Source organism: Mustelus asterias, chromosome 4, assembly GCF_964213995.1.
Source record: "Mustelus asterias chromosome 4, sMusAst1.hap1.1, whole genome shotgun sequence".
Classification (NCBI taxonomy): domain Eukaryota; kingdom Metazoa; phylum Chordata; class Chondrichthyes; order Carcharhiniformes; family Triakidae; genus Mustelus; species Mustelus asterias.
Genome location: NC_135804.1, coordinates 83663458 through 83677200, shown reverse-complemented (window position 1 = coordinate 83677200; position 13743 = coordinate 83663458). Strand labels below are relative to the sequence as shown.

The 13743-nt window shown below is 46.7% G+C and overlaps 1 protein-coding gene across 1 annotated transcript in view; it reads left to right on the top strand.

The window, feature by feature from the left end:
* Positions 1 to 13743, top strand: part of LOC144492818 (connector enhancer of kinase suppressor of ras 2) — a 751457-nt gene that overhangs the window by 384854 nt on the left and 352860 nt on the right. The window contains exon 9 of the mRNA XM_078211295.1: positions 1804 to 1950. Within this exon, the coding sequence (XP_078067421.1) occupies positions 1804 to 1950 (147 nt within the window). The remainder of the gene's footprint in view (positions 1 to 1803; positions 1951 to 13743) is intronic.

Here is a 13743-nt window from a genome sequence, read left to right as displayed (position 1 = left end):
GTAAGTCTTAAACGATGTCAGCGTGCCTGCCTCCACCACCCTACTTGGCAGCGCATTCCAGGCCCCCACCACCCTCTGTGTAAAAAACGTCCCTCTGATGTCTGAGTTATACTTCGCCCCTCTCAGCTTGAGCCCGTGACCCCTCGTGATCGTCACCTCCGACCTGGGAAAAAGCTTCCCACCGTTCACCCTATCTATACCCTTCATAATCTTGTACACCTCTATTAGATCTCCCCTCATTCTCCGTCTTTCCAAGGAGAACAACCCCAGTCTACCCAATCTCTCCTCATAGCTAAGACCCTCCATACCAGGCAACATCCTGGTAAAACTTCTCTGCACTCTCTCCAATGCCTCCACGTCCTTCTGGTAGTGCGGCGACCAGAACTGGACGCAGTACTCCAAATGTGGCCTAACCAGCGTTCTATACAGCTGCATCATCAGACTCCAGCTTTTATACTCTATACCCCGTCCTATAAAGGCAAGCATACCATATGCCTTCTTCACCACCTTCTCCACCTGTGTTGCCACCTTCAAGGATTTGTGGACTTGCACACCTAGGTCCCTCTGTGTTTCTATACTCCTGATGACTCTGCCATTTATTGTATAACTCCTCCCTACATTATTTCTTCCAAAATGCATCACTTCGCATTTATCCGGATTAAATTCCATCTGCCACCTCTCCGCCCAATTTTCCAGCCTATCTATATCCTGCTGTATTGCCCGACAATGCTCTTCGCTATCCGCAAGTCCAGCCATCTTCGTGTCATCCGCAAACTTGCTGATTACACCAGTTACACCTTCTTCCAAATCATTTATATATATCACAAATAGCAGAGGTCCCAGTACAGAGCCCTGCGGAACACCACTGGTCACAGTATGTTATATTTTTTATATTGCTGCTCTTCGTAAATTCCCCTAAGTTAATTTGAGTTCGTTTACTTGGTTGGTGTCAAAAGACATACCTCACTGAGCGACTTCAAACTGCCCATCTTTCCATCACTTCCTCTGTAATCTACGTAACTGTATTAAATGTGTGGGAAGACAAGAGTATGAGAAGCACAGCTCCCAAAATCAGCTGAAGACCATTTTAGCCAGTGGTGGACAACCTATGGCCTCGGGGCCACAGGCAGCCCATTAGGATTCTGCATGTGACCCATGAGACATTTTGCTGACTGTTGCCCACCCGCAGGATTGCCACATTCCTTTGGTTTCCATCCACATAGCTTTTTTACCTACCGGTACAACTGAAGTGATGCACGTGTAAAGCAAGTGAAGTGAGATGCATGCTGATGGCACACAACATTGACTATGAGAGCTGTGCGACTATGAGAGATGTGCACTCATTGTGCATTCAATCAGGTGTAAATTATATTTTGTTTTTACCATTTGCAGTTGATGATAGTTCTATTAACATATGAATTTTCTTAACTTGTCATGCAATTTTCGATGTGAAAATGTATTCAATCATTCAAGGGTCATAATTAATGTGCCCGATTTCGATCCTGCGGCCCACTGAGATGAAGGAGGGCCATTCATTCTGTCTACTCACCAACCCAGGTTGCCCATCACTGGCTTAGATGGGCCGAATGGCCTTCCTTTACTATAATTATCATGTTTCACACAACTGTTGTTTGGGGACTAATCCTTCACCCTCTTTGCATATTTAAATTATACCAGTGTAAGATTCCTCCAATAGTTTGCCTTATTTATTTACATTTTTTTCCAATTCCATTCCGGTTTCTATTTTTGGCTCAGACAAGGAAATATCTCTCTTTTTATGTTTCTCTGGATTCTTGATCCTAGGTGGGGTGGCAGCTGAAGAACCTCGTCAATGCGCTCAGAGAAGATCCCAATGGGGTTATATTGACTTTGAAAAAGCGACCTCAGAACACACTCACCTCTGCCCCTGCTCTGCTGAAGAATGTGCGATGGAAACCCTTAGCCCTACAGGTAAACTGAGTACTCATTAAATTGCTGTACAATACCCTCAGATTGAGGTGCTGTCAGCATGACAAATGTGTCCGTTAAAAATGCTGAAAAGTTCAATTTTAACATGGACAGATAAATGATTTGCTAAGTGCGCCATGGTAACTAATTACAAAGCTTGCCTGCTTGAATTCTATATTTAGATAAGATTTTCAGTTTCATTTAAATTGCAAATCAACGGCCATCATATTGACCCTTTCAATTCTAACTGAGCAACTATATGGCAATTTTTTTTTGCAACCTTTTAATGAATCATGCAATTGAGCTAATGTTATATTTCTTTTTATTAATGATGCTTGTTACTTAATGAGGTTTTAAACCCAGTCTTGACCCTGTTGGCCAACTTTCTCTGCTATACAAGAATTCCATGCTTTTTATGGGACCTTAATATTTCCTTAGGTTATTCTCGATCTTTGAAATAAGTTAGGAGCCATATTGTTGCATATTCAAATGACAGTATAGTAACTAAGTTAATTTAATAGCTCATGTATTTCCCTCAGGAGACAAACATTTAAAAATTGTTATAAATGCAAAATACTTGCATACGGATGCTGGAAATATGAAATAAAATTCTAAGTGCCGAATGAGTGAAAACGAGAGCGTTTCAGATCCGATTTTTCAGCAAGGTCACAAATGAAATGTTATGGCACTTAAGTGGAAAAAATGGTACACAATCAACTCCTGCAAGTAGGGGGAGGGGGCGGGCCCTAAACTCACCTGGCTGATTTCCCCTCCCTCTACCCCACCCCTGGCCGATCACACTTTCTGTTTAAGGATTGTTGTTTCACTTGAGTTGTAAACTGAGCAGGCAAGAATTTGGGCTCACTGGTGACCTGTCTTTTGGGCCATCCCTCCTGTGCTTACCGTCCTTCATTGAATCCAACACATTGATTTTATAAGTCTCACCCTTGTTTTCAAATCCCTTCATTGCCTCACCATTCCCTATCTTTGTAATCTCCGCCAAGGTCTCTGTACTCTTCTAATCACAGTCTCTTAAACGTCCATGATTTCAATCACTCCAACATCGATGGTCATGTCTTCAGTTGCCTCGGCTTTAAACTCTGAATTCCCTCCCCATATCCCTCTGCCTCACTCTCTCCCTTTCCTACTTTGAGGCACTCATTAAAACCTTCCTCCTTGACCAAGGTTTTGGTCATCTGTCTTAATATCTCCCAATGTGGCTTAGAGTCAATGTTTTGCTTGATAATGCTCCTGTGAAGCACTTTGGAATGCTTTATTGCATTACTGTCATAAAATAAATACAAGTTGTGGTTACTGATAGTTGCTGGCTCTTTTTTTTCTGGCTGTTGCTAGGATTCTACAACTGTTTGATGCTTTCTACAGTTGTTCTAAGTTACAAACATTTATAGAGCATGGTGTAGCAGGTACTTAAGGATGTTTTGCTGACTACAAGGCTTCTGCACAAACCAATTGCTCCCATACATGGGTGCACCGTTCGGCATTTCCTTGGGACAGCATGAGCTGGAAAATGAACGGCAGCAGCATCTCACCGGTTGCTGTTGACTGTTCCATCTTCAAAGAGAACTAACTATACCTTTCAATCCCTCTTGCCAGGAACAAACAGACAGTTTCACCAGGATTTCAGGCTTCCCCACTATGGAGAGAACCATTTATTGCAAGCATATCACTTTGTAGGCATTGCATATCAACTCTGCCCTATATTAGAACAAAAAAGGATTCTGTTCCCTCAATTCCAGCTGGTGTGGGAGCAGAGAGAGATGAATGCCTGATATCCCGGCAGTGCTGATACAGCTTTCATTCTGCACAATGCACTGTGCCAGTTGCATTGAGCACCGGGACAAACCAAAGGGTAGCAAGGGTTATTCGCCAAAGACGTGGCTCATGAGTGCGGTGCACAACCTACCCACACCATGGGAATGTTTTGCTGGCCCCTTTGCATCATGTAATCTATAGCCATGGTGGCTGCTGTTTGAGCCTGCATGGCAGCAAGCTGAGCTTGCACAATTTCAGTCTGATCTTTAACGGCACAACTCAGACACTGTGATTGCTGCTTGTGCTAAATTGAAAGTTGTGACACCAGTCATCAGATGTTGCATCCTGGTTAGGTCCACAGGCATGAGAACGGAGTAGGCTAATTCCACGCAGGAAAGGATGGGTTCCAAGCTCTGCACAAAACCCGACCCAAAATTGGTTCGGGGCTTCTCTGTGACTCCACAAGGACATTGACCACAAGATTTCTGACAGGCTTCCCAATGGAAACCTCTTGACATTCTTCCCTGAGCTGCCCAATTGAAATCCTCATCTGACTCCACTGCAGCAGAAACTTGTGGGGGACCTCGAGCTCTGGTGAGCTGGATACGGCCCACTCGCACCTGGTATTCCTTCAATGCACATCCCACCACTGATCGCTCCTCTAACACACTCAGAATCAATGTCTGAACTAGAGGCTGGAACCATGAAATTAAGTGGCTGTGCTGAGTCTTCATTGTCACTCTCCTCTTTGCTGTTCCTCCACTGCTTGGCCAGGTTTCATCTCTAGGATAAAGGCACAGGGGAAGGTTGTGCTAAGGGGAGGTAGGTAAAGTAAGAGGTACCTATTTACATCATCTGCAGCATAAAGGTCAAATAGATTGTGGAATGGGGAGCAGGGGAATATGAGGGGGATAGGTATGAAGATACTATCACCTTTGATGGTTCCAGCTCCCCCTCTACCCATATCTTCAGCAGTGGACATCCCACTAATGGCCAGCAGCATCTCCTCCATGGATGTTTGGATACGCATGTTAGCTCCTTGTACCTTCTGTTGTGCACCACCTTGGGAAAGAAGGAGGATTGACAGTGAGCGTGATGCAATCTTTTTGGCTGATGTGGATGTCATGACTGGACAGCTAGCAGAGTATGTTAGCTGTGACACACAGGTGTGAGGCTGTAGTGGTGTTAAGTATGTGAGGGTGAGGTGGAGCATATGAATGTCAAGTAAAAGGCCTAATTGATAGAGATTGGTAAGTGAGTGATAGATGTCTGGTGAAGTGTGTGAAGTTAGTGGTGTAGTTGATGGAATTTGAGATTTCAAGATATGCTCACTGATCTTGGCCACTCTTGTGATGTTATCAAACTTCTTGCAGGTGTGAATCCTGGCATTGACCTCCAAGGCTCTTTGTTCCCACTGGTCTTTGACCACATGTTTGGAGGGTCACCTTTCTCTCTGTGGCTACAGAACACCTCTCCTCCTTTCCATCTCTTCCACCAGAACATCCAGTGCAATGTCTGAATACGTTGGAACCTATGCTGTCCCCTAACTCCCAGTACCTACTGTGGCCAAACTCCACTTTCCCTTGAAAAATTGCAAGCAACCATTGCAGGTTAGCTTTAAATAAGGTCGCCAACCCTCCTGGATTGGCCTGGAGTCTCCAGGAATTGAAGATCAATTTCCATGACACTGTTGTATGCAGCCCTGGAGAAAAATCATTGGGACATTAAGAAAAGGATTTTAAAAAAACTTTCTTTGAACATTTCTCTTTACCAGATATAAAGGTAGTGAAAATAGTGGAAAAAAGCTGTTTGGCTGACAATCAAACATCATCCAATTGGGTAATGAGTCTTTTTGCTTTCCAATTGGTGGAGGAAGACAGTGCGTCACAAGGGTGGGTTTGTTGGTCATCTGATTTTAGGCCTATACTCTCTGGAATTTAGAAGAATGAGGGGAGATCAAATTGAGGTAAACAAGATGATAAAAGTTGTGGATAAAGTAGAATGGATGCTTCCGCTGGTGGGGCATTCTAGGATGAGAAGTCATAGTCTTAGGATAAGGGGTAGCAAATTTAAAAGAGAGTTGAGGAGAAGCTACTTCTCCCAAAGGGTTGTGAATCTGGAATTTGCTACCCCAAAGTGCAGTGGATGCTGGGACAGTGAGTAGGAGTTAGACGGATTTTTAATTGGTAATGGGTTGAAAGATTATGGAGATAAGGCAGGAAAATGAGGATGAGGAGCATATCAACCATGATCGAATGGCGGAGTGGACTCGATGGGCCGAATGGCCTAATTCTGCTCCTATATCTTATGATGGCTGGAAAGTCGGGACAAATCATGCGGTGAAACATTCAAGAATGCTCTCAGTCACATTTGGCAATCCTAGCTTTAAATGGTGCGAGCCACTCAGGAAATTGGTCCCCTTCTGCTGCATCCAGTTAGTGAACAGCACTGGCTAAATGCAATGATCTGACGAAGGAGCAGCGCTCCGAAAGCTAATGGTGTTTGCTACCAAATAAACCTGTTGGACTTTAACCTGGTGTTGTTAAAACTCTTACTAAATGGAATGAGCCAGAAGCACAAAATTGGCATGCTTCCTGCAATACGATCAATGGATGTATAGCACTCCCCTTGCTGTTTTTGGGGCCAAGCTATTTTGGCCCTCCTGTATCTTTATAATGCTTTGCTTCTTTGTAACACCCTGACAATTTCTTGTTGAAAAGATGTTTGTCTTCATTGGTTCTTTATTTGCAGAAGTGCAGGAAGATTTTGTACTAATAAATGGAGCGGACCTCCTTCAATTATTGGACTCATTATTTAAAGCTGTCCTGGACTGATCTTCGTGATCACTCGAATAAATGTATTTGCTCTCCCTGCTGGCAGCAAATTTCATTCTGTGGAAATAAATCATTCTGTATTTATGTGTGTTGTGCTGCCAGAAAGGAACAAGTTGCATTTACATAGTGCTTTGTCATATCTCTCAAAATTGTCCCAAAGCGCGTCAAATAAACCGACCCCTTGTCAGACAAAATAAAAGCAGCGAGTTGATTGTGTCAGTAGCTCTATGGATAACCTCGTCTATTCTGCTTGCTATGTATGGCATTGTGATGGTTTCCTTAGTCTGCTACTTTTAATGAGATGTTTCTTTCAGAAAGTGTTCAGAGATACTGACAGGAAATCTTCACAAAACTTACTTTTGGGCCTGAATTTTTCAGGTGGCAGGAGTGCAACCCCTGCCATTCGAAGTCTCAGCAGGGAGCACCTCCCTGGTGTCTCTGACAGGCCTACTATTTTACACTCAGATAATTGGCAGCAGGTGGGATATCCGTCTGCACTTGGAGAGCTGCCAGCCAATCAGATTGACCAACAGCTCTCCAATTCATCTAGTAATTGGTATGGTAGTTTTTTGTCCATTATTGTAAAACAGGCACTACCCTATTGATTTTAATTCCGGCACTGCTGTGGCCGGAAGAGGTCCTGCAGCAACGTGCCTGGGACTAAGCATCAGAATGTGGAGGCCAGATAAGTGGAAGTTGTCCTGTGGGAGGGTAGGGAGTCCTGGAGGGATCGCATCATGAGGGGGAAATTTGGGTTATCAGGGGATAGGCTGAGGTGGGGGAAGGAAATCCAGACGTATCTGGTCCTTGAGGTGAGGATGGATGCCCCCAGTTAGAAGGGGGATTCTAATAGATGTGCCCGCCCCACCCTCCCATCTGAGATCGGGGATGCCACATTTGTCTATTTCCCACCCTGAGTTATCTGGGGCCTGCCAGCCTAAAATGTTTGGTTGGGTGGGAAAATACCCTTAACTGACCATTAACTGGCAACTTATGGGCATTAATTGGGGCAAGGGCGGACTTCCCGTCCGAGGGTCTGCTCCCATCACCATAAAATCATGTCTGGATCAATGTGGGCATGATTCCGTAGGGGATCTCATTTATGCAATTTCACACCTCCCCCTCGCCTCAAAGCTGGCTGGCGGTAGGGGGAATGTGAAATGCAGGCCATGGTCTCACTAGTACTTACTGTGGGAGGAAATCTCACTATCCAGCAATGACATGCAGACTCTGGTAGCCCCCGTCAATTGTCAACAGGATGCCAAACCGTTTTTTTCTGCACAAGATAATTAAAGGGGAAAGGAATAAGTAATGAGTTAATAATTTTTGGGTAGACTTAGTAGATTGGCTATCAACATCTTTGGTTTTTTTTAAGCGCTGTAGTGTGTCTAATGGCTTAAAAAAAAACCTGCTGAGTAAAATTTTGATTTTATTTTTATTTGACTTATACTGTTACCATCAACATTACGATAGAGCTGAGGCACAATCTTAAATCATCTGTATGTGGAAACGACTATTGGAAACCTGAGTAATTGAACAGTTCCAACAAAGGTGTTATGCATTAAAATCAATAGGATAGTGCCTGTTTTACAATAATGGACAAAAGACTACCATACCAACACTTAACACTAATCTGCTCCTATCACCCTAGGTCTTTACAAGGCTTTGTTTTCCAAGAACAACTACAACTAATGGAAATGATTAAATAATGACTGACAGACAAACCTGTTGATATTTTTACACTCCTATAATGCTATTCAATGGATTGCTCTGGTTAAAATTGTGAGTGTTTCCTAACTCGAATAATTGGGTTCAAACATAAGTTTTCCAGTGTAAATGAAACTTTAAAATATATCAGTATCCTATATTTCATGGAATTGAATGAATTATTTACACAATTCTATGGAGCACAGCGCTGGTTGTCATGCTTACGGTTCTTCCCAGAGTTGTAGGAAAGGTCCCCACCACCTCCCACCAGATTCCTATTTCCTACTGTTGTGGTACCACTTCTCATTTCCCTGCTCCCAGGTATTCTACTCCCCCAAATCCCTTCCCCAGCTTTGCGACCTTCCAATGCTGCTGCCACCAGGCTTGTCTCCCTCTCAAACAAGTTCACAGCTTCCCTCTGTTCTTCTCAAGGCATCCTCCAAAGGGCTGTTTGAGGTGCTCATTGCTGCCTGCTCATGAGCTGCAACAGTAACTGTTTCAGCCTACTCATTCACCAACATCCTGCCTGGCATGCCCACCCGGATTAATCTTTCCAAACTCACTCCTTCCAACTCTGACCTTGTGCTCTCGCCACCTACCTCCAGAATCTCTATTCACTTGTGAACAAGGCCCTCGGCAGCTTATAATGAATGATTATATTACATCATGGTCTTAATTGTGAAATGATGACACCTTTCCCCAAAATGAAGCCACTCGACTTGGCTATATCTCCCAACACTAGCCCCACTCAGACAGTTCCCAGTGACAATACAGTATTTATAACTTGGGTTTGTCCTGCTACTCTTCTGGCACTTTCTTATCCTTTGAACATATCAACCGGAATTTTACCAGCATGCCCATCCCGTTTCCGGAGGCGGGCGAGGCTCGGCGAACGGCATTCTCCGTTGGCCTCGGGCAGGATTGTCCGAACCTCGGGCGGACGTGCCGGTAAAATTCTGCCCATCGTCTTTTTCTACTCCTCTCATCTCTTATTTAAAATCCTTACTGTCTATTGCCCCTCAAAGTACCTTAAAGTGTTCCTCCGTCTGTGCCTAGTGACTTCTCATAGAACCATAAAATTATAGAATGGTTATGACACAGATAGAGGTCATTCGGCCTATTGTTTTCATGCCAGCTCTCTGCAAGAACAGCTTACCTAATTCCACTCTCCCATCTTTTCCTTGTATCCTACAGATATTTTCTCTTCAGATAATTCTCAAGTCCGTTTTTAAAGCCATGATTGAATCTGCCTGCACCACACTCTCAGGTAGTGCATTCCACATCCTAACCACTTGCATAAAAGGTTTTTCCTCTTGTTGCTTCTTTTGGCAAACACCTTAAATTGCTGCCCTCTAGTTCTTAATACTTCTGCCAATTGGAACAATTTCTCCCTATCTACTGTATCCAGCCCCCTCATGGTTTGAATACCTCTATTAAATCTCCTCTTAATCTTCTTCTCCAAAGAGAACAGCTCCAATCTACCCACACAACTGAGGTTCTTTCTCCACAGAACCACTCTCATGAATCCTTTCTGCACCCTTTCTCATGCTTTCTGATCCTCCGAGATGTTCACCTCCATCTCTACTCACCATGTTCTCTCTCCAGTGAGTTCGCTTTCTTTAATCTTTCCCTCCATTAATCACCCCAACCCATCAAGATGACCATCTGCTTGGCCTTGCCTTCTCATGTAGCCTCGGTACGACAATCATATTAATCCCAGATAAGGCCATCTCTTTTTCACTTCCTTGTGTCATTCTCCACGGTATCTCCCTTTCTCCTGCTAGCCTCATTTCCTTCAGTGTTTGCCCTTAGAAAAGACTCTTGCCCAATTCGCTTACAACTGTATGTTGAAAATCCCAACTGTCTAGCATTTACTCAACCACACTCCACGATTATCCTCTCGCAAGGCTGTGTCCTCAGCCCCTTATTATTACACCTTATACATTTTCTGTTCCAACTCCATTTTCAAGTTTGCTGATGGTATCATTGTAGTGGGTCGGATCTCAAACAATGATGAGACGGAGTACAGGACAAAGATAATGGGTGGAAGTTTACGACCCCATTGTGCCTGTTTTGCGGCGGGAAAATTTTGTAAAATCGGGCATAAATCAGCTAGCGGGACTGGCGCCCGTTTTCGCACCCGTTGCCATTTTATAACAGAAACAAAATTGGCATGATCGGGAGCCAGCCCAAAATGGGCAAGACATCAGTTGACATGTTTTTGCATTCATCATAATGTCATTAGCGAGCTTCACGCCCAATCGTCCCAGCTCACCTGCCTTTACGACCTTGTTCGCTGCAGCCGGATTGATCTGGAAAACACCTCTATAAAAGTCAGATTCTGGCGCTTGATCAGTGAGGGTGAGCAAGGAGGTAAGTCTCTGCGTTCAAACTGCACCCGTGTTGCTCAAAGGGGGTTGTTTTGTGGCAGACATATTGTGTTTTGGGTCGGGGGGCGTGCCTGCGAGTGTTTGCAGCGAGGGGGGCTGTTGTTGATCATGGAGTCCAATCTCTGACTCTCAGCATGGCTCCGGGTCAGAGCACTGACCTCTGGTCTTACGGATGTTTCTGGGTCCTTGTTGCAAGTGGAGGATGTGCTAGAAACTCTCTGAAGTGGCAGTGCTGCAGCCTCAGGACTTGGCAAGCAGCAGTGTCTATGGTCACTGCTGCATGGGTTCTAGGTGTGTGTTAGTGAGGGGGGGAAATGGGGGGCTGAGTTGCTGGGGGAGGTGGGAGGGAATGAGGGGCTATGTTGCTAGGGGTCTGGGGGGGGGTATGGGGAGTGTGTGTTGCTGGGCTGGGGGTGAACAGAGTTCTTTAACCTCTCCATCTGTCTCACCCCCTTCCCCAAATCTCCCCCGCCCCCTTCAGATTGATGAGATGGCTTTTGCAACCCATTGAATTTGCTGTTTTTTTGGTTGGTGCTGGAGCTGAAAAGGAGAAGCAAGAGGATGAATTGCGGGCAGAGGAATCCCAGGCCTCACCTTGCAGGAGGAGAGTGAGTCGGCCTGGAGGCAGGACGTGGCCGCCATTCGCCCCGAGGGGGCAAAAGAAGGAGGGGGCGGAGGGCTCGGCAGTTCTGCACAAGACTGTTCTTCGAGCAATTGTCAGACATCACTTGTCGCCTTTGGCTCCAGCTCCAAAAGGAGACAGTGCGACACCTGTGCTGTTTGTTGTAGGACCTGGCACCTAGGGGCAATGCGGTGAGGGGCAGGGAGGGTCACCCACTCCCGGTGGCTGTGAAATTAACAGCTGCTTTAAACTTTTACACCACTGGGTGGTTCCAGACCCCCCCATGGAGACCTTTGTGGCATTTCCCAAACTCCACAAATGTGTCAAGGAGGTCATGGGTGCTCTGTATACCCAGGCTGACCAAATATTAAATTTAACCTGGACCAGGCCCAGCAGGAACCTCGGGCTGCAGGATTCGCAGCCATCGCAGGATTGCCAAATGTGCAGAGGGCTATAGACTGCACCTGCGTCACCCTCAAGGTCCCGGTCAAGAATCCAGCAAGATTCGTGAATAGAAAGGGCTTCCATTCAATAAATGTGCAATTAGTGTGCGACCATCAGCCCAACATTATGCATGTCTGCGCCAGACACCCTGGCAGCGTGCATGACAGCTTTATATTGAGGAGTTGTGATATCCTGGAGGTCTTTGAGGAGGAGCCCAGGTTGCAGGGTGGCTCAAGGGGCACATGAGGTACCCGCTTCAGATTTGGCTGATGATGCCCGTGCGGAGGCCTGAGACTGAGGCGGAGACCCGATATAATGAGGACCACATTGCCACCCGTTCAATAGTGGAGCAGTGCACAGAGCTCCTCAAGATGCGGTTCAGGTGCCTCTGGCAGGACCCTCCAAAAGAGACCCCTGATATCGTCACGCATTGTGCTGGTGTGCTGCATCCTACAAACCTGGCACCGCAGCGAGGAGACCTTCTTGAGGAGGAGGATGTGCGTTCCAACAAGCCAGGCATCTCTGGGGAGAAGGCCGCCTAACAGGAGGAGGTGGAAGAAGAAGAGGAGGAAACGAAGAGCAACACCATCCAGGTGCTGGAGGGCTGGCGGCAGTAAGGCTCAGGTATGCGAGAGCGGCGAGCGAAGCTCTGATCAACACACACTTTGGTCACTAGGAGGCTGCATTGCCACAAGTGGGTTCCATCCTCTCCCCACCTTCCCCCGGAGTCCTACAATCTCCTGCAATATTGTAACACCGGAGTGATGGGCCTGGATATGCTGTGTTAGCGAGTTCCTTTGGCAAGCAGGAGGGTGATGACGACTCACTAAGCACCATTGTGATGATTCCCTGGTGCTAAATAGTCTGACTCCTACCTGTGTTCTTGTGCTCCTCTTGCACGCTGACACCTGGGCCCACATCGAGGTGGGGAATCTATCGTGGATTCTGGGGATGCCATAGCAGTTGGTGTAAGTTGCTGCCAGTGCATGCCACCCACTGTCACCAGTGATTTCTTTGAGCGCCTTAATTTTCTCAGTGACAGAGAGTTGAGGGGCCTCCGCCACTGACATCAATCTGCAAGCTGCAGATAACATAAAAACATGTGAACAGGACTTGTTAAAGTGCCCAAATATTCTAGCTATCTAGTGCTGTCCTTCACCCCGTCACCTTAGTGCTGCTACAACTACTTAACCTTACGTGGCCTACCACTACGTGTCGGTGTCTCCCCAGGATGTACATCGGAGGTGGAGATGGCCAGTTTACCGCACCCCATGGCCTGTGATGCCCTTGCCGATAGTCCTCTGGAGGGCCTGGATCTTGAGGGCCCTGGCCGGCTTCTGGTGTCTAGGATGTATCACTGACATCCCGCTGCCCCTGAGATGCCCCAATGTCAGGAAAGGCGGAGTCAGAATGTGTAGTCACAGTCGCAGTCCCCTGGGTGGAAAGCCCCGGCAGGGACTCGAGCCCTCCCCCCTCCCTTGGGGTTCCTGTGGGCCCTGGGGCACTCCATGGGACAGCGGTGCTTGTGCAGTGAGCTCCAGAAGTTCCAGCATCACCTGGCCCTGCCAGTCCTGGAGGACCACGTGCGTTCTAGCCATGGTGGTCGAGACCTTTGCGATGGCCACCTGAGTCGGGGGCCACCTGTCAATGGCAGCAGCACGTGACCTCTGAGACTGGGCCATGCTCTGCAGCTACTCAGCCTTGGCTCTCTGTGACTGGGCTACGTTCTCAAACGCTACTGCCGTAGCCCACTGTGTCTTGATGCTGTCCCGCTGGGTCCTGCAAGCTCTTAAGCCTCTCAGCCATGGGCCGCAATATCTCGAGAAGCCTGTTGTGGCCCTCAGCTATGGCCTGTGATGACTCAGCCGCGGTCCTCTGTGACTCCGCTGTGACTCGGCCATCGCTTGGAAACTGCCACTCATGGCGAGGATTCCCTGCCCCTGGCTTTCCACTGCGGATGCCACCCTTGCAGTGTTGGCAAGACAGGCGATAGCTGGTCCACCTGAAAGATTTGGGACTCCGCCCA